The sequence below is a fragment of the Anabrus simplex genome, chromosome 4 (genome assembly GCF_040414725.1).
Source record: "Anabrus simplex isolate iqAnaSimp1 chromosome 4, ASM4041472v1, whole genome shotgun sequence".
In the NCBI taxonomy this organism is placed as follows: Eukaryota; Metazoa; Arthropoda; class Insecta; order Orthoptera; family Tettigoniidae; genus Anabrus; species Anabrus simplex.
In genome coordinates, this window is record NC_090268.1 from 204,625,318 (window position 1) to 204,653,101 (window position 27,784).

The 27,784-nt window shown below is 39.0% G+C and overlaps 1 protein-coding gene across 1 annotated transcript in view; it reads left to right on the forward strand.

The window, feature by feature from the left end:
• Nucleotides 1–27,784, forward strand: part of Tnks (tankyrase) — a 334,181-nt gene that overhangs the window by 121,174 nt on the left and 185,223 nt on the right. Inside the window, exons 9-10 of the mRNA XM_067146370.2 lie at nucleotides 19,573–19,671; nucleotides 21,871–22,036. Of these exons, the coding sequence (XP_067002471.2) occupies nucleotides 19,573–19,671; nucleotides 21,871–22,036 (265 nt within the window). The remainder of the gene's footprint in view (nucleotides 1–19,572; nucleotides 19,672–21,870; nucleotides 22,037–27,784) is intronic.

A 27,784-nucleotide genomic window follows, 5' to 3' on the forward strand; every position in this document is an offset into this window, starting at 1 on the left:
CATCCGCCATGAAGATGCAACTTCCTTTGGGACACTGTTTGCTTCACCATTTACAACCTAGCCAACCAGTACTCCCCATAAATTCCAGAAATCCAAGCGAATGTGCAAAGGATCGTGCACACTCGCATAACAGTGGGCCATTGACAGGAATGATTCTGGTCCGCACTTCGACGAACCACGTATAAACGGCTTTGTCCACTTCCTCATAGTCTGCTGTCCTCATCTTCTTTCGTTGTGAGCCAAGGGCATCAGCATCAATATTCTGCTCTATCTTACTTTTCTATTTTAGAAAAGTAGACAGTGTTGAAGGACTGATGCCATACTTCTTCGCTATTTCTTCTCTTTTTTTCCCCATTTTTCTCCACTTCCCAAAGTATTTCACATTTTTCTTTTAAAGAAAAATGCTTTCGCTTCCTTTGATCCATATTGGTGCAAGAGTTAACTGGCCCACTAATACACACGTTGCTTGATGAATGAAAGATAAACAACCCATATACAGATAAGAAAGGATTTCTACCTTATCAGTACTGTTTATTGTAAAAAATGTATATCTTACAGTACCAGTTTCGACCTACCTGGTCATCATCAGCTGAACAGAGTTTGTATCTTTACATATATGTTAGGCAATAATTGACATTACTTTGTCTAAAGGGAGATGCCGTGAGGAAACAGCATATCTGAATGTGTCCAGATTGGGCATACTAAATGTAAAATTGAATGTGTGTTATCATTTGGTATGTGGGTATAAAACTGTCTTCTTTAAAACTTGGAATTTGACTGTGCAGCTTATTCTAATGCTTAAATCTAAGTAGTATGTACAAGTACAATAAACACATTAAAATACACTGAACACATCAAAATATATTAATACAACATGTGTAAAAACACTTCACAGGTTTGAATATGCGTGTATTGCATATCTCGTCATTTGACTCTTGTGTTAGAGATTTTATCCATAGTTGTGCATCAGTTGGTGCTTGTGATCGTAGATAATGATGTGAGTCTGTTAAAATGTCCTATTATTTGCTTAAAAGATGTCTTCATGTGTGCATATAATAAAACACTTTCATTGTTAATAAGATATAGTTATGTGGATGAAGATAGATATGTGCAGCTCTGCTGTAAGTGGAGTCTTGTTCTTTAAGTTAAAAGCAGATGATGAGGTCCTTGTCATTCATGAGTAACCGTATTTTTGCGAATAATCCCCGCATATTTTTTAAAAAATTTGAGGCACCAAATTGGGGTGCCTCAAATTTTTTTTTTTTAATTTGAGGCACCAAATTGGGGTGCCACGAACCTGCTACGCAGGCGTAGCAGGGGGAGAGGTGATACTCCCACGTGGCGCGTCCCAGGTGGCGGATAGGGGGGTCCTAACCGGCTTGCCGGCGGACTTGAGGGAAATAAAATACCTCTCGCGGACCAAACACACACCCCCTGTGGGTGGGGGAGGCTGACGAATAATACACCCACGGTATCCCCTGCCTGTCGTGAGAGGCGACTAAAAGGGGCGACCAAGGGTTGATTGTATTAGAACCATGAAATTACTTGTGATTAGTACCACCACGCGGAGAACACCAAGGGTTGCTTTTACTTGTGCGTAGTACCACTACATTAGGTACGAAATTGGTTTGTGATCAGTAGCACACAGGAGCACCGCGCGGTCGGCTTTTGCAGTACCTGTGATTAGTACCACCATATGAGCAGGACCATGGGATGATAGCTACCATGGTTCTGCCTTGCCTATGATTAGTACCCACTATATGAGGAACACCACGGGATAGGGAGAGGTCCCTGTGGTTAGTACTCCTATGTGATGAACACCATAGGTTTGCGTTGCCTGTAAATGGCGCCGCAAAGTGAGAAAAGCATAGGTCTGTATTATGTCGAATTTCATAAGCTCTGAGTAGTACAATAATGTGTGGAATGCCGCAAGTCTGTGCTACTTTTGATTAGTACCGCAACAGAACAAATACCATGGTTCTATTTTGATAGCGATCAGTACCATTATGAGGGGCGTATAACTGCGATTTAGGACCCCCTTTTGACTGCACGCATAATCGATTCCGTGTTATGCTATAGCAGTAGTCCCTTAGTAATACGATATTGTCACGTCTGTTTATGTGAATGTGAGACATTGCGGGTCGCAACCACTGATTGTTGTAAATTCATGTCCATCCATTCATTCTTCGTTCTCACGTTTTTGAATTCTGGTCAGTGGAGAATTTTAGATTTTTAATATGTCATTCCATTTTGTCTCATTTCGTACCATTAGGGGCCGATGACCTAGATGTTAGGCCCCTTTAAACAACAATCATCATCATCATCATCAAATTGGGGTGCAGGTTTTATTTGCGTCAAGGTTTTCAACACGCTCCTGGCTCGCCTAGTTTTCGATGCTGAGTGTACAGTTATGCTTTATGCAACCGTAGATGGAAGAAAACTGTTCCCATATGTTATATTTAAACGGAAAACAATTCAGACTTTAATTCTAAACTGACATTACATTTTTTTTAAATAGTACCATATTTTACAGAGTAATTTAAATTCAAAATTTCTCTATTTCACGATAGAATGCGTCTTCCGGAACGTGCAGGGGTAGCTTTCCGCACTTTCACTCACTTCTGTGTGTATATAGTGTGTTTCATAGTTGAAAATAGAGTGAAATCGTAATTCTTTTGTATTCAGCTTTTTAAGGAACTCCACAATATCGTGTAGCAGGCAGTACGCAGAAAAGCAGAATCCGCAGAAACTGGCAACTGAATTACAAGATGGCTGTTAATTCGAAATCATGTAATTGGAAGTCAGATTTCTGTATTACGAAGACTTCGAACTAACAAGGTTTTGCTGTATCGCAAAACTAACATCAGATTTCTCCGGTGTGTCTATTTCAAGTGTTTACATTGCACGAAAAGAATTATCCACCACCGGTTGTGTTACTGTCCAGTAACCGTCTTATTAATAAAAAGTCCTTATACAGTTGTTTAACACTTGTATAGTTCTACAGTGAATAAACCCTGTATACGCGTTGTATATTTTTCTTACTAATAAACGTGGTATATGCATTGTATTACCATACAGCACGTATACACTTGTTCCAAGTCGTAGGAATCTCTTCCTGCAGTTCACTGATGTATTTCGCATGTTCACCTCCTTTAAGATCGCTTCTGCACGTTATCTACGAGCAAAACTTTCCGGCCACGAACCTGTTACGCTGGCGTTGCAGAGGGAGAGGTGATACTCCCACGTGGCGCATCCCAGGTGGCGGATAGGGGGGTCCTAACCGGCTTGCCAGCGGACTTGAGGGAAATAAAATACCTCTTGCGGTCCAAACACACAACCCCCTGTGGATGGGGGACGAAGAATACACCCGCGGTATCCCCTGCCTGTCGTGAGAGGCGACTAACAGGGGCAACCAAGGGATGATTGTCTTGGAACCATGAAACTACTTGTGATCAATACCACCACGCGGAGAGCATCATGGGTCGCTTTTACTTGCGCGTAGTACCACTATATTAGGTGCCAAATAGGTTTGTGATTAGTAGCACACAGGAGCACTGTGCGGTCAGCTTTTGCAGTACCTGTGATTAGTACCACCATATGAGCAGGACCATGGGATGATAGCTACCATGGTTCTGCCTTGTCTGTGATTAGTACCCACTATATGAGGAACACTACGGGATAGGGGAAGGTCCCTGTGGTTAGTACTCTTATGTGGTGAACACCATAGGTTTGCGTTGCCTGTAAATGGCGCTGCAAAGTGAGAAAAACATAGGTCTGTACTATATGTCGAATTTCATAACCTCTGAGTAGTACAATAATGTGTGGAATATCGCAAGTCTTGGCTACTTTTGATTAGTACCGCAACAGGACAAATACCATGGATCTACTTTCCTAGCGATCAGTACCGTTATGAGAGGCTGATAACTTGGATTTTGGAACCCCTGTGGACTGCAAGCATCATCGTTTCAGTGTTATGCTATAGCAGCAGTCCCTTGGTCAGTAATTCTGTTCTTTTACGTCAGTTTGTGTGAATGTAAAGCATTGCGGGTCACGATTGTTTTAAATTCATGTCCATCCATTCATTCTTTGTTTTCACGCTTTGAATTCTGGTCAGTGGAGAATTTTAGACTTTTAATTTGACATTCCATTTCGTCTCATTTCGTACCATTAGGGGCCGATGACCTCGATGTTTTTTTTTTTTTTTTTTTTTTTTGCTAGGGGCTTTACGTTGCACCGACACAGATAGGTCTTATGGCGACGATGGGATAGGAAAGGTCTAGGAGTTGGAAGGAAGCGGCCGTGGCCTTAATTAAGGTACAACCCCAGCATTTGCCTGGTGTGAAAATGGGAAACCACGGGAAAACCATCTTCAGGGCTGCCGATAGTGGGATTCGAACCTACTATCTCCCGGATGCAAGCTCACAGCCGCGCGCCTCTACGCGCACGGCCAACTCGCCCGGTAAACCTCGATGTTAGGCCCCTTTAAACAACAATAATAATCATCATCATCAAAACTTTCCGGAAAGTCATGCGGTAGCACGGCATATCGAAAAGGCAGTGGCAGCACAAAGTGAGACAGCTGGAAATTGTCTTATATTGATATCAACATTTCTTCAGCTTGCTTGTGTAATGTACGCCACGAAAGAAGTGGAAAAGCTTAATAAAAGATCCAGAACTCCTAACTGGGATAGTACGGAAAACATAAGCAATCGTAATTGAATCGGCGTGTTGAAAAGGGTACACATTCCAAAATCCTTACTTTTCAGGAGAAAGGAAAAACTGTTCTGTAGCTAAAAGTAAGGTTTGATCAAAAAGGTTTCTATTAGGTATTTATACATCATATATCTGTGTATTTAACTACAAAGTATGGAAATCATATTACGTACGGTTTTCAGGTTATACAATTTTTTATGTCAAGGAATATGTCCCTTTTCTTTTTACTCAAATTTGAGAAAGATCTGTGTAGAGGCAGATAATGTTTAATAAACTCTTAATTTCAAAAGTCTGTTAAGCAGTAACACATTATTACACAAAAATTTGCTAAACCATTTCTTTTATAGTTATTCATTGTCATTCCGTCTCTTTAAAAGTGTTTTGCTTTACGAAGATGTCTAGCCTCCATAACCCCTAAATGGTGTATGTCTTCTATGTTTAAAATATCGCGAAGATCATCAACGTTATCGTCCATTCCTTCAATGTTGAATGGATAAGTCGAATATTTCACCAGGATTATATTACTGCAGTCAGTAAATACCACGTAAATAAACTGCTCACTCGTTCCTTTTTCCGCTACTGGCAGCTGTACAACGCTTATACAAAGGGTCCTGGTCTGTATAAGCAATTCAATGAATAACTATAACAGATGTATACACAGGAGGTTTATACACGGTTTATTAGTAACGAATTTCACATAATTGGTGTATGAACCTTGTATAAAAGTTATACACCGTTAATTAGTAAGATGGTAAAAAGAGGCCACTGTGAGAAGTGTTTTAGACGAACATCGGAATGTGCCAGTGTATCTGTTTCAAGTGTTTACATAGAAAAAAAAAAAATGATCCACCCCCAAGTAAAAAGAGACCGCATGTGAAGTGTTTTAGACGTGGTGTGTGACGAATTTGTAAGTAGTTTAGGAGAGGATTCTAGTGAAGCAAGAGACAATGAATTTTCCCATATACAGGGAATTGATCTTATTGCAAGTTCAGATTAATGAAATACCTGTCACATAAGTAGGCCTACTTGCTTATTTTCATGGAAAATATATTTCATAGCAGTGATAATGTATTTTTATCATCTGAGGCAAAGCAACTATATCTGTAAATTTACATGTTCATACTTGCGTAAAGACCATGTAGACCTCGCGGAGTGATGCAAAATGTTTGTTTATGCCTACATTACTCTATCGATGGAAGAAATTTTAGAACATTTCATTTTTTTTCAAAATGAGCCTTCCTAAAATGAGGGTGCAAGCATGATTCGATGGCGGAGATTATTTGGGTAAATACGGTATTTTATATTAGATTATGGTGGAGGCTCCTTCCTCATCTATACTTGTGTGGAGGTGTTATAGTCGTTCATATTCAAACCTGTGAAGTGATTTTACACATGTTGTTTTAATGAATTTTAATGTGTTCAGTGCATTTTAATGTGTTTATTGCATTAGTACATACTGCTTAGATTTAAGCATTAGAATAAGCTGCATAGTCAAATTCCAAGTCTTAAAGAAGACAGTTTTATACCCACGTACCAAATGATAACACACATTCAATTTTACATTTAGTATGCCCAATTTGGACACATTCAGATATGTTGTTTCCTCATGGCATCTCCCTTTAGACAGAGTAATGTCAATTATTGCCTAACATATATGTAAAGGTACAAACCATGTTCAGCTGAAGATGACCAGATAGGTCAAAACTGGTACTGTAAGATATACATTTTTTACAATAAACAGTATTGCTAAGGTGGAAATCCTTTATGTGTATATGTGTAATCTGTCAATACGGACAATAAATCACGAGCTAAACAACGAACGCTTATGAGACACGAATAAACGGAATGCAGTACTGAAGGTAGAGATGTAAAACCGTAATGTTCACTGGTTGATTGTAAATGTGGCGTTCCTACCAAGCCAATAGTGTTACTTCTTAGGTATTGATTACTTCGAAATCAATATCCAGCTCGACCAATCGTATACGTGTATGGAAAATGACTACTTGAACCGTATCCTGTGAACACGAATACTGCAGTCCAATTCGCGCACCCCAATATTTGAAGATACCGGTATTGTTATTAATAGAAAATTGGCTTTAATTTCCTTTTTATGAATAAGAAATTAATCCAACATACAGTAGAACCTCAATAAATCAAAATCCGTTATTTCATAATCTTGCCTAATTAGAAGAAAATCTCTTTCCCGGAAACGTGAGGTATGGTTTTGCATGTTATTTCAGTTGTTTAGTTCGAAATATGGATAATCCATAGTTTGAAGAACAATTAACAACCAAGTATTTTTTATTTTCCACCTTGTCGATACATTAGTTGCTTAAGGCAACTTGTTTGTTAAAAGTGGTACATGTTTCGTATATTAACATCTATAGCCACATAACACTGTTTAGATGAAAAATTCATATCTTGACAAAGTATCAATGCTTTGAGAGAAAATGTCCTTAAAAGTAGTATAAGATTAAATAACATTACACAAAATACTCATGAGAAAATATGTAAATTCTTTTTACAATTGAAAGCGGTTGTCAAGGAAACACTTGTACAATAGTCCATAGAGAATTTGCCCTGATGAATATTCTCTTTTTTTTTTTTTTAAAGAATTAAGCCAATTTATAAATTAAAAATTATACATTTTTTTAGTAATTGTCGAAATGAAGAAATCTATGTGGCTCTTATTATTATTGGAGATAATATCACTAATTCCTAGTTGTCAATTCTTTTTAAACCTGCTTTCCTCTGGAACAGCATCTCTTGTCTTTTTTATGGTCTTGTGTCTGGTGTAATAGTGATGCGTTCTTTCTTGTTCATGCACTTGAGGAGGTAGAGGAGCAGGGGATATTGGTGTATCATTAACTTCCTTGTTGTTACCTTTTGCTTCACTTCGTAGGGTTATCTGGAAATTCATTTTATTCCAAATTAGGGGTGAAAAAAGGCTAAGAGTGTTCACGGATCACGGTTGTCTGTGAAATGGTTTTTCCAGCTCTGGAACGTTAGACGGTTGGATCGGCAGTGTAGTACTGTTCGTTAAAAGTGAGAAAAATGAGTGTTTTTTTCATTTGATCGAGTTCTTCATATGAATCATTGCTTTTAATCGCGCCATTCCTACTGACGTCTTAATTACCTATGGTCATTTCAGCTGGGAAAACTACTAAGACAGTCTTTCTGAGGATGTAAAAAGGCAGGTGGAGAGTGAATGTCTGCCATTATAATGAAAACTCCCCAACCTGATTGTGACTGATGGTAGGCAGGCAGAGTCATATATGAAACTTATTACGTACCAACCCTGACCTATGGTTGCGAAACATGGACCATGAGAAACAAATATGTTAGTAGAATCCAGGCAGCAGAAATGAAATTTGTCCGTAGCATGATCGGCAAAACACGGAGGGACAGAGTCCGTAATGAGGAAATCCGCAAGCAGGCTCAAGTTGTAAGACTGCAGGACAAAATAACAGTGCAGCAACTGAGATGGTATGGACATATGCAACACATGGGTGATAACAGATTACCAAAAATATGTACGATCTAAAACTTGAAGACAAAAGACCAAGAGGGCGACCAAGACTCGGGTACAAGGACATGGTGAAGATTGACATTTAACAGAGAGGACATACTTTGGAAAGCATTGAAGGAGAGAAGTTCAGGGACCGCAACTGGTGGAGAAGCCTCGTTTGCCGACCCATCGCTTAAGATGGAACGACGTGGGATATGTATGTATGTAATGTATGTATGTATGTATGTATGTATGTATATGCACCCGCCCCCTACCTAACTGGCACCGGCATGAGATCTACAGGGTCGCTGACAGGTCAAGAAGTAAGAAATAAATAGGCGCTGAACTAAAGTAAGCTTAGAGACGTACAAGGGAGGAGAAGCGGGGCATATAACTAAAATGAGAACATATTCGAATTTAAAATATTTAACTCTCAAACCGGTTTATTGAACCTTAATGATAATGGGAAATGATGCATTAAATTACCCTAATGAATTACATTAAAATTTACAAAAATTTGTTGTAGATTGTGTTATGGACCTCTGTCCGTTATACGTGATAGAAACGAGTACGTTATCGCGAAGCGATGTATCGTGACATATAGCGAATGGAAATTTTATCATAACACTGAGGCTATATTATCGCTAACACATAAAACTAACATGCGTCCGACAACACGTCTGAGCAATCCGTATTCTAATAAAGACCTAGATTTCCCAATGAAATGACAAAAAAAATGAAAATACACACATATGATACAACACCTGGGGTCGAACCGACCCTCGCTATTCTAGGCATCGTCGAGCTGATGGACAGAACCACCACTGACCTTATGTACAACCACACATGACATAAAAACACATACATGGTACATGATATGCAAGAAAATACGTAAAAGGCACTTGATCTTCCTTCTGACACTGTAGGCCTCCAATGCCTACGTTGAGCATCGAACTGACAACCTCTTGCGATGAAGGCAGGGTCCTGTAATCCCTATCTAATTATACTCGTACAATAAACAACGATTCATTGGCAAACATTACCATTATCGGCCGGGTCGCTTGCTAATTATTACGCTGCTCTGCTGTGTTCGGTAAATCACATTATTTCTGCCGTTGAAAGAAACCAACTTCTCTTTAACAGCCAAGTCCTTCCTTCCTCCGCTTACGGGACATTCAACAAAAAAAAAAAAAACACTGGGCCAAGGCCAGACGCCAGTTGACCGCCCTAAGGGTCAACACCCACATAACATTCCCTTTCCAAAGGGAACCGTAACATTTCACTCGGAAGAACATCTCCAGTAGTTTGCGGTCTTAACAGACTCGCGCAAATCACTTTGAATTAAACACATATCTACCCAGCAGGATCAAATCATTCTTACAATGCGACTCCCGTATCATAATGGTAATCTTTGCCCGATTGTTGTTGTTATTATTATTATTATTATTATTATTATTGTTATTGCCGTCCTACATAGCTTACCCGCTACCTTACTTATGCATGGTCATCGTGCGGAGTCTATTCAGCAACTACAACACACTTAAGCACTCGCGCAGCAATTAACATTTGATTACTGACTGCTAATTAATCGATGGTCGGCACATGGCTACATTTTCGTCACACGGCAATACATTAATTAATTGATTACTATCCACGCGAATGGATGTTTGACACACGCTTTAGGATCATTTCCTGATAAATTTTATCACATAATCAATTCATCTTATCACTCCCTATCTAAGTATTTCAAATGGTGGAATTATTGAGGTTGTCACTTTGGCCGCTGAGTCTCATAGTGACGTGCCTTGCGTACAGTAGTACTTACCATTTTACATACCATACACTTATCAAATTAATGAATACTCTAATAACTACTCTCACTGCACTCCCATAAACTAATTATTACTGGTCTTCTGACGCAAATAAACAAACAGAATCTCCCAAGAAAGAAATAAATGAATGAATCTCTATCCCATGCAAAGCTAAAGTATTATATTCCCTTAATTATTTACACTCGATTACTCAGACCTGTAGTCGGTTTCCTAAGCTAAGACTTAATTACTACGCGCCCATTCCGGCGCTCTATTTCAACAGGACTACATCTTTAATTTCTTATAGCGTCAGTTTACAATAAATATTCCCATCCCTTCTATGCATGCCAGATATTAGAACTTTGTACTCATCTCTATCACATGATGATGCCTTCGTCAACTCGGGAAGTCCATCCTGAGCTTACTCCTCCTCCATGGGCACCACGGTGATGACTTCCATTACCAGTCCATCTTGAAGTTGATGAGCCATTGTTTGATGATGGTGGAGCGCTAGCACTTAATCCTGTACAGACACAACGTCACTGTTTAATACACACTCCGGTTAACAGCGTTCAATGTGAACGTTCGGCCACGATCTCATATGCGACTACATAAGATCGTTATATTATAGTAATCATAATAATATGACTTTTCACGTCACGGTTTTCCAAAAAGTTAACACTGGCGTCACAGAGATCAAAACTAAACTCTGTTTATGCAAATTGTATTATTTCACTTGAACAAAGACCTAACGAGGGCTTAACCGAGCATAGATTCGCCGTCGCTAAGCCGCAAACCCCGTCTGACTCTTGTCCCTTCCGGCAGTAGTTTTTACTAGGGAGCGATACCCCTTCCACTAATTTGCGTAGCGCCTATTCCCGGCGTACTCGAGGTAGGATAGTACGGGTGATCGGTGACCAATATCTAGTTGGTGCGATTGAGACATAACCACTCAATTATCCTTCGGTGAATCTCTTTAAATTAATTAAAATATGTTCTGCTTCCCCTACCACACGGGGTGAACTCCCGATCTCGAGGAGCTGTCGTGAGACTAAACAGATGGCCCAGTACTTTTCCACGCAGAAACCACACAGTATTCTTTCTTCTTCTGAAAGTTATCACGGAAGAGGACATTAAACACTCTAAATAAATGTCCCAATGACATTTATCCCTTTTAAATCGGGAGGCGACCCCCTAATTTGAGTTTTATTAATTTTCTATATCGTAGGTAATTAAGTTGGCCAGTCCAATTCCAAGATGGCTCCTATATTCCGCTTCGAAAAAGTTAGTTTCCCCTCATTCTGTGAGTCTTGAGGAGGGATGCCTTCTCTCGAGTGATGTCACAGGGAATCCCCATTCGTAACCCCTCCCGGGTCTAAGTTGGCTTGGCTTCATCTGCGGGGCCCCCGCTACACAAAGGATAATACTGCGCAATAAGTCGCAGACAAAGAAATCTCGTAGAATAATTTTAAAAGACACAATTTATCTCAATGGTATGAATATTAGTTTCGGTATGACCTCTATTAATGATATGAATATTAATCATTTTCATCGTTCTTTCCCTTTAATAGCATTGCGTGCGTAATTACGGAGATCGATATCAACCTAAGGTCCTTGGATCATGCCCCTGTCGGGTTCAGTATGTATGTATGTATGAAAGTAGAAATGATTCTCTGGAGAGTGAAAATACTTCTTCTTCAACTGACAGTGGTGATAGTGATTCTGATTTCAGTTCCGAGATGATAGTGCCAATTGAAACCAGAATGCAACAAGAACGGGTGAAAAGTCTAGTAAAATTATACTTGGAATTATGATCTTGTTGACAATAAGCCTGTTTCTGTAACATGCAACCCAGTTTCTGAAATTCACTCTATAGTGAGGGGGGGTGGGGTTGGGAAATAATCCGAAAGAAATGGGCGTGGGGAATGAATTTCTAACCCCATAGCTCTGGGATCACGTTACTAAGGAAACCAATGCCTATGCCTCTATATTTCTTGCTAATTTATCTGCTTCCTGTTACTATAGAGCAGGGGTGACCACTAACCTTACTTCTGGGAGCCGCAAATTTAGGAGACAAAAAATTGGGAGCCTGTTTAGAAAATGGTTTATAAAATGAAGACATGTTTTTCATTTTATAACAAATGAAGGAACATTTATTTTCTACACTACACAGAACATTATTTTTCAGGTACACATCAAGGAATGAGATTTTAATTTTAAGAAGTGCTTTTTTGAGTGTTCATTTTTGCTCTTAGTGTTTTGAAATCTGGCTGATAAATGGTAAGCGCAGTTCACACAAGTTCACTTAAATGTTCATCAGTTAGTTCGGATCGATACGTAGATTTAATGAATTTAATCGTTGAGTGCAGTGATTCACACACACGAGTAGTCCCAAAGATTGAGATTAGTCTTTTGGCACACTGTTTTGTTAGTGTGATTTTTCTTCTGGAACATTCTTCCAAAATTCTATGGTAGAAATGCCACTTCATTTGAGTCCTTTAGTTCTTCGTCTTCTTGCAGTTCTTGTAGCTCCAACTCTACAGCTGCTGTATCCTTTGTTATTGGTGATGAAACCGGACAGCCATCGCCCACAACATCAACAGAAAAAGGGTTTTCCAGGAATAAAAATGAAGGTTTAAGTGATCTCAAATCATTAAATCTGCCATTGATTTCTTCAGCAAGGCCAGACATTTTACTCATTTCCAAATGAATGTCAGGAAGGCTTTCAGTAATTTCCTTCAAACATTTGAAGTGAGAAAATGTTTTAGTCTGAAGGATTTTCTCAAATAGCTTCAACTTGCTATGAAAGCTAAATGCAGTCTAGGCCAGTTCAGAAATATCATTACAAGGAAGATATTGCTTTGAGCGGGAGAGTGTATCAGTGAGCCCGTGTCGTGAGGTGAAGCCAGTCGCGTTCACGTATAGGCAGTAGACACTCTCCTGCTCAAAGCACTATCTTCCTTGTAAAGATATGTTTAGCGGTTTTAAATGCTGGACCACATCTGTAAAAAGAAGCCAAATCTAACAACCACTATGGGTAATTAAGTTCAGGGATTGATTTTCCTTCCATAAACTGTTTGATAGAATCAAGTAATTCAAAAAATCTGTCAAGAACATTGCCTTCTGATAGCCATCTTACTAAGCAGTACCAAGATACATCATCAGGAAGCTCATCAGTCATCATTGTTCATATCTTCTATAAAAGATTTTAACTGTCGGTGTGTTTTGGCACATAAGCGAATACAGTTCACAATTTTTAGAACTACAGTACCTGCATAATATGCGGGTACTGAAAATATGTTGCTGCTAAATGTTCTCTGTGAATAATACAATGTACAGGTAGGAAATCAGGAAATGATGTGTCAGCATTTAAAACCCCAGTAAGCCCTTGTTTCGTGCCAGCCATAGATGGTGCACCATTGGTAGCAATGCTCACAGTATTACCGATAGGCACTGAGTTTTTCTGTAAAACACCATCCAGGGCTTTTTTAATGTCACAACTATGAGTAGTATCCTTCAAAGTAACCAGGTCTAAAAGTTCTTCCACCACCTGCAAGTCCTTTGACACACCTCACAAATATGGCTAGTTGTGGTTTATCTTTGATATCAGTAGACTCGTCCGGAGCCACACTTACTGATGAACACTCGGTTAGAATTTTTTGTAAATTATTTAAAATATCCGCACTAATAACGGAAACTCGCCTCTCTATTGTATGTCTAGCAGCGGGCATTTCGTTGATCAGTTTCTGCAGTTTCTTATTTTCGGGTTCTAAAACAGAAATAACTTGTCATGTTCTTCTTAATAAACTCCCCCTCTATGTAAGGCTTTTTTGCTTCTGCAATATTTAAAGCCAAGATGAAGCCAGCTTCGGCTGTCAAATCTGCTTCCTTGTTAAAAATTGACATAACCCTACTCTGACCATGAAGTTTTTCCTTTAGTGATTTCAGTTTGGTTTTCCTTAACTGAGAGCCATCAGGAAAATCTTTATTGAAACATTGGCTTACCGTTTCTTTCTACAAAAACGAATTCTTCCTCCCAGTCGGTATTAAATCTCGATTCCCCTCTTCATCATTATGCTTCTTATACAGCATCGCAACTGTTCGGACACCAAGCTACAACTGTACTGAAACAGCACACACCTGCACACAGAAAAGTATCCACACTTGCTACTGCCCATACGTGAATGCGACTGGCTTCACCTCACGATACTGGCTCACTGACACACTCTCCTGCTCAAAGCACTATTAAATTGAAGGCGCTGGAACTACCTTCACCTCCCATGTCTTACCATTGACCTACATCGCTAATAACGTTAAGCCGCACATCACTGCTACTGACTGCCGCCAGCCACGAGGTGTCGTTAGATTCCATTAATTACATCATTTAATTTTACTGTAAGGCTGGTGTCAAGAGCCGCACAAGACTGACTCAAGAGCCACATGCGGCTCGCAAGCCTCGTTGTGGCCAGCCCTGCTATAGAGCTAAAAGCTCACTTTGCTCTGTGTATTCTTATGTATGTGATTAGTCAAATTTATGTTAAAGTGATGAAAAAATACATAAATGGTACGCAAGGGAATATTTCCTTTCACAAGTAATAGTGGGCCAAAGGGTTAAATCATCATTCAATGTGTGGAATATCTTTCACTGGCCAAAGAGCACTGCAAAGAACAATCAATCAAACAGCAAATACACTTTCAAGCACACACGTTCATTCTCTTTGTGTTGACCCTTGACCATAGTCGGTTATTCTTGACATTGGTGTTGAGCAGTAGTTCCTTTTTTAAAGTACGGTAGCGATTTATTTTATTGTCTGGTAACCCTTGGTAGAAGTGAAGTGAATATCAAACAGCATCCTGAGAGTCACAAATCGGGACATTTTTATGTAAGCGATACAGATAGGCCTATATTGAATACTTTGCAATCAAAGACTTGAAGAAAAAAAAATGTTTTGCAGTCCTTCCTTTGCCTCGGCAGCACTGCTGTTCATTTAGGCCACCACAAACAGTGTCAATGTAGAAATTATTTTTTAGCAAGTACAAGATAATTGTAACTGATAGGCGGTCTTGAATGAAGGAGGACACCTTTTAAACAATTGGCATGTTGCAAGGGCGCCCATACCCGGGGGCAAGGTGCCCCCCCCCCTCCCCAGCTCTCTGAGAAAGGCAAAAATCTAGTCCAGTCAGGTGTTTTCCTTTCAAGAAACTGATTTAAAAGTCAGTATTACGTAGAAGCGGTAGTACCATTCCCCACCAACAGACAGGGAACACCGTGGGTTATTCTACCACAGAATACAAGTCGGCATTTATCTTCAAAAATATTAAAAATACTACGTACCCCCAGGTCTTTCTCCCCTCTACAAACTGTCATATGGGCGCTGATGGCATGTTGTACTTCAATCATCATTGAAATTCCTGTTCCTTGTAGGTGTGTTGTACTGTGATAAATAAATACGTTCAGAATAGTAGTTTTCACTTTGAAATTGTGTTTGTAAATTTGTAAATAGGCATATTCGTATGTGTGCGTCAATACTTCTTGCAGTCTTATGCTGATGTTTGTCTTATTTTCTATAGTGAATTCAAAGGTTGTGGGCTCGAATTCCACTGGTGTCCGATTGGCCATTTTTGTTCTGTACTTAACATCTCTTCAACACATACTAAATGTACGTAACACGACCTAATAGGTTGAAAGTCGGTTTCGATTAGCAAATTATGCCTATTTTTAACCAATTTGCTACAAAATGCTAGATTTGAGAAATTTAGATGCTACAAAATGCTAAATTTGAAAATCAAAACGCTAAATCTCTGATTTTTAAATGCTATAAATCACTAACTCTACCCATTGCCATACTTTGAGGGAACCTTTCGTCCTGCGATCGTAAGGTGGTAACATTTATAAGTTATTATCGTGATTAGCTGGTCAGAGTGATTTATTCTTTTGTTTTTTTTAGCCTACCCGATAGATTTCAGATGATACCTGAAGCTATTTTCTCTGTGTAAATAGTAACTCTGAGCTGAAATATGGAAAATAAAAAGCACCTCAGTTTGCCGCTATTTGTAAACAATCATTGCTGCATCCAAGTACGGCATGGATGAGGTTCTTCGTAACTGGCTTGAAAATAGTGATGTTGAAAGTGGAAATGATTCTCTGGAGAGTGAAACTACGTCTTCTTCTTCAACGTACAGTGATGAAAGTGATTCAGACTTCAGTTCTGAAGTGATAGTGCCAGTCGAAATTATGGGACAAAACCAGAATGCAACGAGAGTGGGTGAGAACTCTAGTAATGATACTTGGAATTGGGATCTTGTTGACAATAAGCCTGCTTATGTGACATGCAAACCAGTTTCTGAAATTCATTCTATAGTTAGGAGGAGGTTGGAGAATAATCCAAAATAAATTGATGTTGTGAATGAATTCTAACCCTACAGTTCTGGGATCATGTTACAAAGGAAACCAATCCCTATGCCTCTACATTTCTTGCCAATTTATCCGCTCCCCTTGAAACCAGTAATACGAACAAAAACAATTGGTTTCCTGTTACTATAGGCAAGGTAGAAGCTCACTTTGCCCTGTGTATTATGTCGCAGACAAAAAAGCTTGCAATGCAAGGTAACTGGTCGAAATGTAGAGTAATAGAAACTCCCATATTTAGTGGAACCATGCCATTCAAATGCTTCGTTTCTATAAACATATTCTTGCATTTCAGTACGGTCTCCTCTGAATCAAAGGATGACAAACTAAGAAAGGTTAGACCTTTTATAGATTTACTTTTGGACAGATTCCAGTATGTGTACACTCCAGGAGAAAATATTTGCATTGATGAATCAGTGATGAAATTCAAAGGTAGACTGTCATTCATTCAATATAATCCACCCAAGAGAGTAAGATTTGGTATCAAGGTGTACAAAGTTTGCTCTTTAGAGAATGGCTATTGCTGGAATTTCAAAATATATCGTGGAGAGGATTTTGAGGGAGGATCTCCCTACAATGATTTATTAGTTAGTGAGAGGATTGTTACTGATATGTGTAAGGATCTTTTGGGTGCCTGGAGACCTTTGTACATGGATAACTGGTACAGTTCAGTCTTTGTACAAGATTCACCTGGAACATAACACACATGCTATTGGCACAGTTAGGACAAACAGGAAACATACGCGTCCTAAGTTGAAGGAAACACAGCTGAAGAAGGATGAACTTACTTTCGCTTCAGCGAACAAAACCCTAGCCGTAATATGGATTGACAAGTTAGACACAATAAATAACAATATTGAAAAATAGGGTTTGGAGATAAATGTGGAGAAGAGTAAAACAGTGGTGATGAGTAGAGACGAAAATGTGGAGAAGAGTAAAACAGTGGTGATGAGTAGAGACGAGAAAGAAGGAAAAGGAATTATCAAACTGGGAGATAAGAAATTGGAAGTAGTAAAACACTTCAAATACTTGGGAAGTGTACTGTCTGAAGATGGAAGAATAGATTTGGAAATTAACAGAAGAATACAGCTGGGGAGTGCTTTATATCAATAGATGAGAGGAGCCTGTACACTTTTTGTCAACTCAGCACGATAGACCAGATTTTATTACATTCCAATCAAAACGAGGGAAGAAGAAGCTGAAACCCAACCTAGCGATCGATTATAATAGTGGAATGGGTGGGGTCGACTTTCATGATCAGTGACTGGCGACTTTCCCATTCATGAGGAAGTATGTGAAAGGCTATGAAAAGATGTACTTTTACCTCCTTGAATTCCTTTCTCATTTGGCAATTTCTCAACCCAACAATGAAGAACAAACACTTCACAGCGTTCCAAATCAGTGTTGCAGATCAGTACTTAGATGGTGCTCAAATACCGCAGTACCCCAACAGTGGCCGTCCCCACACTGGTACTACCCCATTGAGACTGCAGAGTCAACATTTTGGGCACTTTCCATCCAAAATTGTCCCTACAGAGAAGAAATTAGTGCCATCCAAGCATTGCAAGCTGTGTTACGCGCAGGGTCTACGGAAGGAAACCTCTTTTCAATGCGTTAAATGCATGGTTGCCCTCCATGTTGATACCTGTTTCTTGGTCTACCATACAAAAACTGACTTCTCCAAACCATAAAAACAACTCGAAAAAAGTTATAGTGTATGTCTTCAAGTTTCCTGATGTGATTAGTCAAATTTATGTTAAAGTGACTGAGAAATAAATGGTATGTAAGGGATATTTCCTTTCACAAGTAATGGTAGGCCAAAGGGTTAATACAGTCTTGTTCACAACGTGTATACTACCTAACCTAGAATTCTGTATACAATGTAGAATTCCGTAGTGAAGCACGGGTACGTCAGCTAGTGATTTTATAAAATTGCCGAAGGCAAATAAAAGTATCTATTAGGTGGCTAAAATTTCTTTGATTGTTAGATTGTCATATCGATACAGACATGAAGTGGATAGTTTGTAATGGTGCGAACTGTGTCGCCCTGCTTTACGGCCGGATGCCCTTCCTAACCCCAACCTTATTTGGGAGGATGTAATCACTGTTGCGTGTTTGTGTGGTGGTTGGTAGTGTATTGTGTTGTCTGAATATGAAGAGAAAATTGTTGGAACAAATACAAACCCTGTCCCCGAGCCAGAAGATTTAATCAAACATGATGAAAATCCCTGACCCAGCCGGGAATCGAACCTCTGAACCGAAGGCCTGAACGCTGACCATTCAGCCAATTAGTCGGACAAGATAAAGCTAATACAAGTGGTAAAAGATTAGGAACACCGGGCAAACACCAGAGCAGAAATGGATCCCAGCCAGATTTCTTCATATCCTCCACTTCTTGCGTCAAGACTGAAGATCTGCCAAGATGACAATACTATCAAAGGGTAGGATCAATTGTCAGTACAGACCATAATGCAATTCATAACCTATGAAGATGACAATAGGAATAGTAATAGGAAAGACTTCATAAAACAAATACTGTAACATTATTGGATCATGTGGCTACCAAGCTAGTTGGCTTCACGTTTGAGTCATGTAGCTGTGAGCTTGTATTAAGGAGATGCTGGGTTTAAATCTCGTTGTGGGCAGTCCTGAAGGTGATTCTGGTTTCCTATTTTAACTCTAGGCAAATGTTGAGGCTGTACCTTAATTAAGGCCACATTCACTTTCTTCCCATTCCTATCCCTTTGTCACTGAAAGACCTGCCTTATGTCAGTGTGATGTAAAACAATGGCAAATAGGAAGATCCTATGCCTGAAGTTAACTTTTCTGGGGAGTTGAGTTATTTAATGACACCTTCTGTGATGTTTTCTCCACCCCATTCCCCTTTAAAAACAATAGCCATCATCTCTGCAGGCAACCAACAAGATAATCAGTGAACCTGCCTAGTCTGATTATTTTCACTAACATTACTTGAAAATTTCTGTTTAGTTCAAAAATGATTTTTTGAGTCAAAATTAGGCTTCTTAAATAATATTATTTTGAATTGAGTACGAATACAACCCACGATCAATCTGTGTATCCCTGAATATGCCATTCAGATATTAAATTATTTTTCTTTCTTTCTTTCTCAGGCATTCGACACCTCTACATTTTGCAGCGGGTTACAATAGAGTAGCAGTAGTAGAATATCTATTGGCACATGGAGCTGATGTCCATGCCAAAGATAAGGGGTAAGTAAAGCATGTTGTGTGTATAATATGTATATAATACTGTCGATCTCTCATTGTCCTATAGGATGTTTGTCTTGTCCTTGCCTTGACTAGTGTCGTTTCTTTAAAGTGGTGAAACATGAAGATGAAAAAAAGCAAGAAAATTATCATCCTCCTCCTCCTCATCTCTTTTGTTCTTGAAGGGACGTGGCGACATCAGATGTCTTACCTTCTCTGAGTGTCTCTCTGGTTACGCATGTGGATCATTGCGTGGAAACTTAATCCAAAATGATTTACAATCTGCATAATCCAGGGCATCGGAGAGTGACTGTGCATGAGCCTTCCATAGGACCTGCAACCTGCTTTTCTAAAGTTTTGCTCTCACAAATAATACTTCTTCTGCTCGCTAAAAAGAAAAGAAGAGAGAAGAATAATTAAAATGGAATGGGAATCTCAAAGAAGTCTGCTTATGGCCTCCTGATAGGCTTGAACTTTGAGAGCGGGTCTGCTCTTTCCTAAATTTGATCTCTGTGTGCCTCTAGGAAGCTTAATATTGTAATTAGGAGCAAGTGCTCCTTGGCATGATGGGGTCTACTTACTAAAGACCAACCCTCCTGTCAAGGTCCACACATCGGAGTTGCGGTGACTCACCCAACCGCTGCGTATACAGAGTAAGCCTGGCACTGCCACAGGTCCACCTGGAGGAGAGGCTACTAATGGCACAGCACAATCTGGTCACGAAGAGAATGCATCGACTATCATCGAGGTAACACCGCCCCCCGACACGGCAAGATCCGGTCAAGAGGAGGATAACACATCCAGTGGCATCGAGGAAGAGAGAAGATACAATCTACGACCAAGGCAAAGTCGACGGCTGTGATAGACTGTTACTGGGGGGATATTGACGCAAGTGTAAAGACTAATATAACTTGGAAATAAAATTCTCTAACCCATGGGTAAATAATGTAAATATCGAGCTCGAATTATCGTTATTACTACTACTATGATTATTATTATTATTATTATTATTATTACTTGTGAGGTATGGCTATAAAGTTTTTACATCGATTAGTATTATTATTATTATTTACGTAGTTGTGTACAAACTTTATTTGGTATAATTATGGTTGTATTATTTGTGAGGTTATGTCATGAAACATCTGCTGTATATATATATATATATATATATATATATATATTAATGAGAGTATGTTTTAACGAGACTTGTGTGGAAGTCGTGAACTCATGTTGTGACATGCTAATGGAGCAGTTGTCGTCTTCTTCTCTTTTGTAGTAGTAGTTGGAGTTGATTTAGTGAGAGTATTGAAAGCAAATCGTTAATCCAATATGTGAATATGGTTGACATGAAAGTGCTGCAGTCTCCAGTCTTCTTCTTATCTTCGTAATAGTGGTTTGTTTATGATGGCAGTTTATGAGTTCACTTGTGTAAAATATGTAAATAACTTGTAAATAAAATAGTGTACACAATTGACAGCATTTTGTGTGCGTCTTTGTGGATACATCAGTTGTAGATGTTTATGGATGTTTATTTTTGTATGTGACAGAACGAGTTGGTCTCATCACGTAATGATTAGTGTCGGTGTTCTGTTTATTTTGTGTAGTTTCGGGAGTAAATTCTAGTAGTGAAACTGATAGTAAATCTTTTATTGATGGAGTAAGGAAAAACCTGGCCAAATTTATTTTCAGAGTTAAATAGTAGCAGGTAAGGTAATGAAGCAAGTTTGGAGCCTCGTCAGCCTGATGATTGTCACCTTGGGAGGAGTTCATTCATGTTCTACAGAGTCAGTGCCTGGTTTTGTTATTTATATTTTATTCTAGTTAACATTTATCAATTTTGTGTTTCCACTTTGCCAAACGTGTTACAGTGAAAAAGCATACATTAAAAAGCAATTTATTCTGCTTTGCAAATTTTAAAATTATCTTCTTGCATGTAAATTTTCAGTGGAGAAAGTCTTTATTGTTCATTGCAAAGCAGGTGCTGGAATCTGCTGTGAAACGTAAGTAGAGTGATTTATAGGAGATGCTAGTAAGGGATCGTAGAAAACAATTTGTAAAAAGTTTGTGCGTTCTGGTTTCTTATTTTCACCATTATGGTATGAAGTAATATGGCTTGTCTCATTATCTAGTGTTTTTATGTTCTGTTTGTTTAATATGTTCTGTTTGTTTAATAGAGCAACAAAAATATAATATTTGTTTCAGGGGCTTGGTACCATTACACAATGCTTGTTCTTATGGCCACTACGAGGTGACAGAATTGCTTGTGAAACATGGTGCCAGTGTAAATGTAGCTGATCTGTGGAAGTTCACACCTCTGCATGAAGCAGCTGCAAAGGGCAAATATGAAATAGTGCGGTTATTGCTCAAGGTAAGATAGGCTTAACAAGGGACTTCTTTTTGCCACCTGTGATCAAGAACTTATCCACCTGTATGTATGGGTGTGAGTGTCAATATAGGATGACCCTGTATAAAGATTGGCTTGTGTAGAATTCCATAAATTATTCTCAGGATATTCAAATATGCTTGAAAATCTGAAGGCCAACTTATACTTATGTCTCTCTTTGTTTATTGCTGAAGTTTGATGTTCAGACTTTTTACCAATATTTGTTGAGGAGCATAAAAATTGGATGGATGGACGGACGGACCGACCGACCGTACCTTAATTAAGCACACGGTCACTTCGTTCCCAGTCCTAGCCCTTTCCTATCCCATCGTCGCCATAAGACCTATCCGTGTCAGTGCGACATAAAGAAACTTGTAAAAAAAAAAAAATCTCGGGAATCTATTTTGCTGGGTATTACGCCATAGGCTTGTACCTGTAGAATACGCTATTGCATTTGCAATATTGTCCAGTGTTATCTGTCATTTTGAACCATCTTCTCCAAACACAGTAAAATATACTTTACAGCTGCCTCTGTGGACCAGTGGTAGTATCAGCCTCCGAATCCCAAGATGGCATGTTCAAACCCAACAGAGGTAGTTCGATTTTTGAAACGCAGAAAAAGTCCATTTGAACTGCATGTCGTACAATGTCGGCATGTAAAAGATCTCTGTTGACACATTTGGTATTTACCTGACAAAATTAATTAAAACTCAGCCACAGACACCCAAGAGAGATTCGGCTTACTCCGACTGCCATCTAGTAGGCCTAGAGTAAAACGGAACGTCGAAATTGATGAGCAGACAGCCAGATGGCGTCCAATTGAAATGTTTGCACACAGCAGCTGAGGCCATATTATTATTATTATTATTATTATTATTATTATTATTATTATTATTATTATTATTATTATTATTATTATTATTATTATTATTTCATTACAGGAATAATGCAATGACCACCACCATATTTAATCTGTTTAGTGGGAAATACCGTCTTGTAATGAAATAAATGAATAATCTTAACCATAGTGATGTATTCCATGATACTACTTCCACCTGTAAGCACAAGATAGAATTTTTATGGCTGAAATTGGGGAATGACATGTAACAAGTTTTGATGGTGAATGCTTCATTGTAGGAATTTCCATTTTAGGTACATGATATGGGTGATGAGGACATCTCTCTTCCCCCCCCTACTTGTTTAGCGTTGCCCTAACACATCAAAGTTTTTTTGCGACTAAAGAATGGGAAAGAGCTAGGTTTGGGTAGGTAACAGCCATGGCCTTAATTATGCATTGGCCTGGTGTGAAAATGGAAAACCATCTCCAGGGCTGCTGACAGTGGGATTCATACCCACTATCTCTCGAATGCAAGCTCATAGCTGTGCGGCCTTAACTGTACGGCCAACTCGCTTGGTGTGGTTCTTTTTGGATAAAATGCCTCTCATACAGCACATGGCAACATTAACATCATCTTCCGACATGAGTGAACTATGTCCTACCGCCTGCTTTGAAGTTGGGGTTGCCGTTGTGCTGCCCGAGTCAAAGCCAACTGACTAGCATGGCTGCCATATTACTTGGACGAGAACATTACGGTTTGGTTGCTGTCTGTATATTTGTGTGAAGTTTGAAGTAAACACAAGAATTCTACATTATGATTTGAGTTTACTGAGATGTTAAAATGAGTTGAAACAGAAATGAAGGGGTGCACTTAGGAAACTAAGTCAGAAATGTACATATACAGCAAATGACAGGAAACCCAGACCGGAAGTCATATCAGCTGCACGAGTTTAGAACCACTTCAAACAAGTGCAAACTTAAGAGCCAGAAGTAGTTTATATCTAGGCTGTTGCTGAACTCTGGTCAATCATGTTTCAAATATTCTACTTTTCTGCCAAAAGTATTGTTAAACTAAGGAAGAATGAAAGAATTGTAGCTTCTAACTACAGTTAATGACTTCTAAATTTGACAATGGAGAATTATAGAAAAATTATACTGTCAAAATTTCACAAAATCTAATTTCATATTGTACAATATTCTTCTTTGGATCCAAGTGAGAACTCAAACTTTTCGAAAGTAGCTATTTTATGCCCAATGTTAATGTCATCAACCAACAAGATTGAAATATTTTGAAAGCTTGCAAAATAACGTATGTTAGTACTGATTCTGCAGATTGCGATGATGTTAATGAAGTAGTGCTGTAGATTATCCTGGCGGTACCATTTCAGAGACATTCTGAAGACGGTCCAACAAAATCCTTAACATCATTTTTCCTGCTATGGATTGTAGGGAAATGCCATGATAATTACCTCCATCACCGTTCATGAAAATGTTTACTATGGTGACATTTTTCATGTTGGCAAGCACCTTCTGTGTTTCCCAAATTACAAGAAATAGTAAGAAAATTATGGTCTTCGCCACATAGCTGGGACAGTGATATATCTCTTGCGTGATCCGTTCATGATTTGCTTACAGTAACTTATGAAAGTCCACACAAGAGCGTGCACTTGCCAAGCCCCCCCACGTGACTGCACTGTAGTCATCCTCTCCACAGTGTGCAGGCGCCCTCCACTTTGAAAAATTTCCAGGGGTATTTTATCTGGTCTGGGAGATTTTCTTGGTTTCATACTTTTGAGGGCTTTGATGAATTCATGGAAGGTTGGTTGGACCGCCATCTACAGTTGTAGAGGATGTTGTGCTAGGCAAATCCAAGAGAAATGCAGAGAACAACAAATCCGCTTCTTTTAGTATTCTATGATCTGGAAAAGGCCTTTGATTCTAGCTTTCCTGACCATTTTGTAGGCTTAATCTAGGCTCTTCATGATGGAATGGTTGGAAGAGTTCTTCATTTGAATGAGCTATCACAAGAATTCCCTATCACAAAAAATGGGCTTAAGTAAGGCAGCGTGCTTGCCATCACCCTTTTTGCTCTGTATTTTGCACCCATGCTTCATGGGACTCCTATGGACCATGTAGGTGTGAAAAAGTTTTGGTATTATGGTGGTCTGTTCAACCAAACCGGGCTTCGCTCTCAGAGATTGACTCATAATACTCACATAATGGAGCTTCAATATGCTGATGACTGCAACACCTGCCCATACACCTGAGGAGCTTCAAACATCCATCAGCAGTTTTCACACATTGTTGTCCGGGCGCGCGCTACTCCATTCTTTCCTGTGGACCGGCAGCAGAAGCACAACTTGCATGAGAAGTAGGATGAAATAATACCTGTAACACTTGTAAATGGTTCTAGGACTCTGGTTTCATCCTTATTTGTCCATCCATTAACCTCACTGTTAATACTGTCACTGGCATCTTCACTCGTATTATTGTCGCCGTCAACAGGCTCATCTGAACTGAATGTTGCACTTTCACTTACACGCGTATATTTTGATGTTGACGGACACACATCTTCACAATCACTAATACTTCCACTTTTGCAACCACTAGGGACATCAGATAAACTATCAGCATGCAATTCTCCAAATAGTTCATCATCTTTCAAACTGTCTTTGCTACGGCAAACCATGCTGACACCTGACAAGACACTTGGTCACGCGGTACTGAGTGTTATGAAATCACACTTCCTGTGCCGAAAGCATTGTCATGGAAAGAATATATCTATCTAAATTCTGATCAACAAAGACTTTAGTTTGTAAACAATATGAAATATTTCGATTAATAAATGGCGGAAAGGATAAAATCACACAAGAATGAAGCAATGTGAGAAAACGTTAATTTACGTAGCCGGTCGCCCGCGCATCAATACGAAACTACGTTAATTAACGTAGCCAGTCATTAATGTGTTAAAGAAGCTTATGAACAATTTGATCTGACCAGCCGTCACTAGGTAGTACTGTCCCTGAATTAAATGTCACCACAGCAGGAACACCTCTTGAACAGGTAGACCAGTTCACCTACCGTGGTAGTAGGGTAGGTTCCTCCAAGAGTACGCACTTAATGTTAGGACCATCTGTAACATTCTAGCAAAATTGAAAATACGAAATGGATAAATTGTAACTAGAATAAAATATAAATAATGAAATTGGGTGCTACCTGTTAAGATTTACAGGAATAATTGACTCTGTAGAGCATGAAAAAACTCTCTCCCAAGGCAACGGTCATCAGGCTGATGAGGCTCCGAACTTGCTTTATAACCTTACCTGTTATTGTTTACCCCTGAAATTAAATTTGGGAAGCATGCCAGGTTTTTCCTTACTTCACCGATAAAAAATTTACCACAATTTCACTACATGAATTTACACCTAAAACAAAATAAAACATGACAAACACCAACAATAATCATCATGTGCTGAGACCAATATAAACATCCACAAACAACATCTACAAGCTATACACCACAACTATACATAGTTCTGAAGGCCACGCTTCAAATTGATTATATCCTACGGATAAGAAGACTGTCCCTTCCTAACCTTAAAGACATTAGTACCGAGCTCGATAGCTGTAGTCGCTTAAGTGCGGCGAGTATCCAGTATTCGGGAGATAGTAGGTTCGAACCCCACTGTCGGCAGCCCTGAAAATGGTTTTCCATGGTTTCCCATTTTCACACCAGGAAAATGCTGGGGCTGTACCTTAATTAAGGCCACGGCCGCTTCCTTCCCACTCCTAGCCCTTCCGTGTCTCACCGTCGCCATAAGACCTATCTGTGTCGGAGCGACGTAAAGCAAGTAAAAAAAAAAAAGACATTAGCACATTAGTATGATCACCGTGGAATCTATTTACCATGTGTTATAATTGTACAAAAAAGACCAATCCCAGTCACCTCACAATACTCTGTTAATAAGCCATACACATCCAAACTGTAAAATGTCTGCTGTGGGATTAATAAATAACGACAACCATGTTGTATTATTCAAAGAAAAAGCAAGTAATAAACACTTGGCCTACGGTTTCATCCAGTCATAATCAGTTCTGCTCACAACAACATATTACCTCCAGATTACCTATAAAACACTGCCCACAATGTGCATTTCCTCGGAGAGGAGTAATCCAGAGTCTTACTTACAAAAGAACACTATGTAACATCTTCCACCAGCTGCTTACCAGGAATGTGAATTAGCGAGTAATGCACTTGTCATGACTCCGTAATTGTACTGTAATGCAACCGTAAAGAACTCGTACAGCAAAACTTTGTAATGGTAATTTTCATGAACAGCAACTGCAGTGGTCATGAACAGTAATAGTAATAAACTTGAAGCATGCACGTGCACATGTATATCTAGGCTCGCTTCCTGTAGCATTGCGTCTCCCAAAATCCACTGGAAACAACAATACAAAAGTCCACCTGTTCAATACAATACAATACAATATAAACCACTATTTCATATGGTTAAAATTTTATACATAATACATAAAAGTCAATGGTACATGTTTCACCCTTCTTTACGGGCATCATCAGCCATATCAATCCTAAAAATAATACATATGAAGTCTTTCTAACCTTATGAATTATGAATAATGATTTCGTAAAACATTATACAATAACATCTAAAACAACTATAATGCACCAAGGTGTGTTTAAAAAAAAAAAACAGTTTTTGAAGATTAAAACGTGGTTAAACATGAATATTTGAGAGTTTAAAACTAAAATGGATCCTTTCGTTGTATATCGTTAAGACTGTGACGGCCTTGAGTGTAAACACAATCAAAGGGGGATGTTCCTTCAATTCCCATAGTATGAATCCAAGATGGTAAAATCACTGTCAGTTATT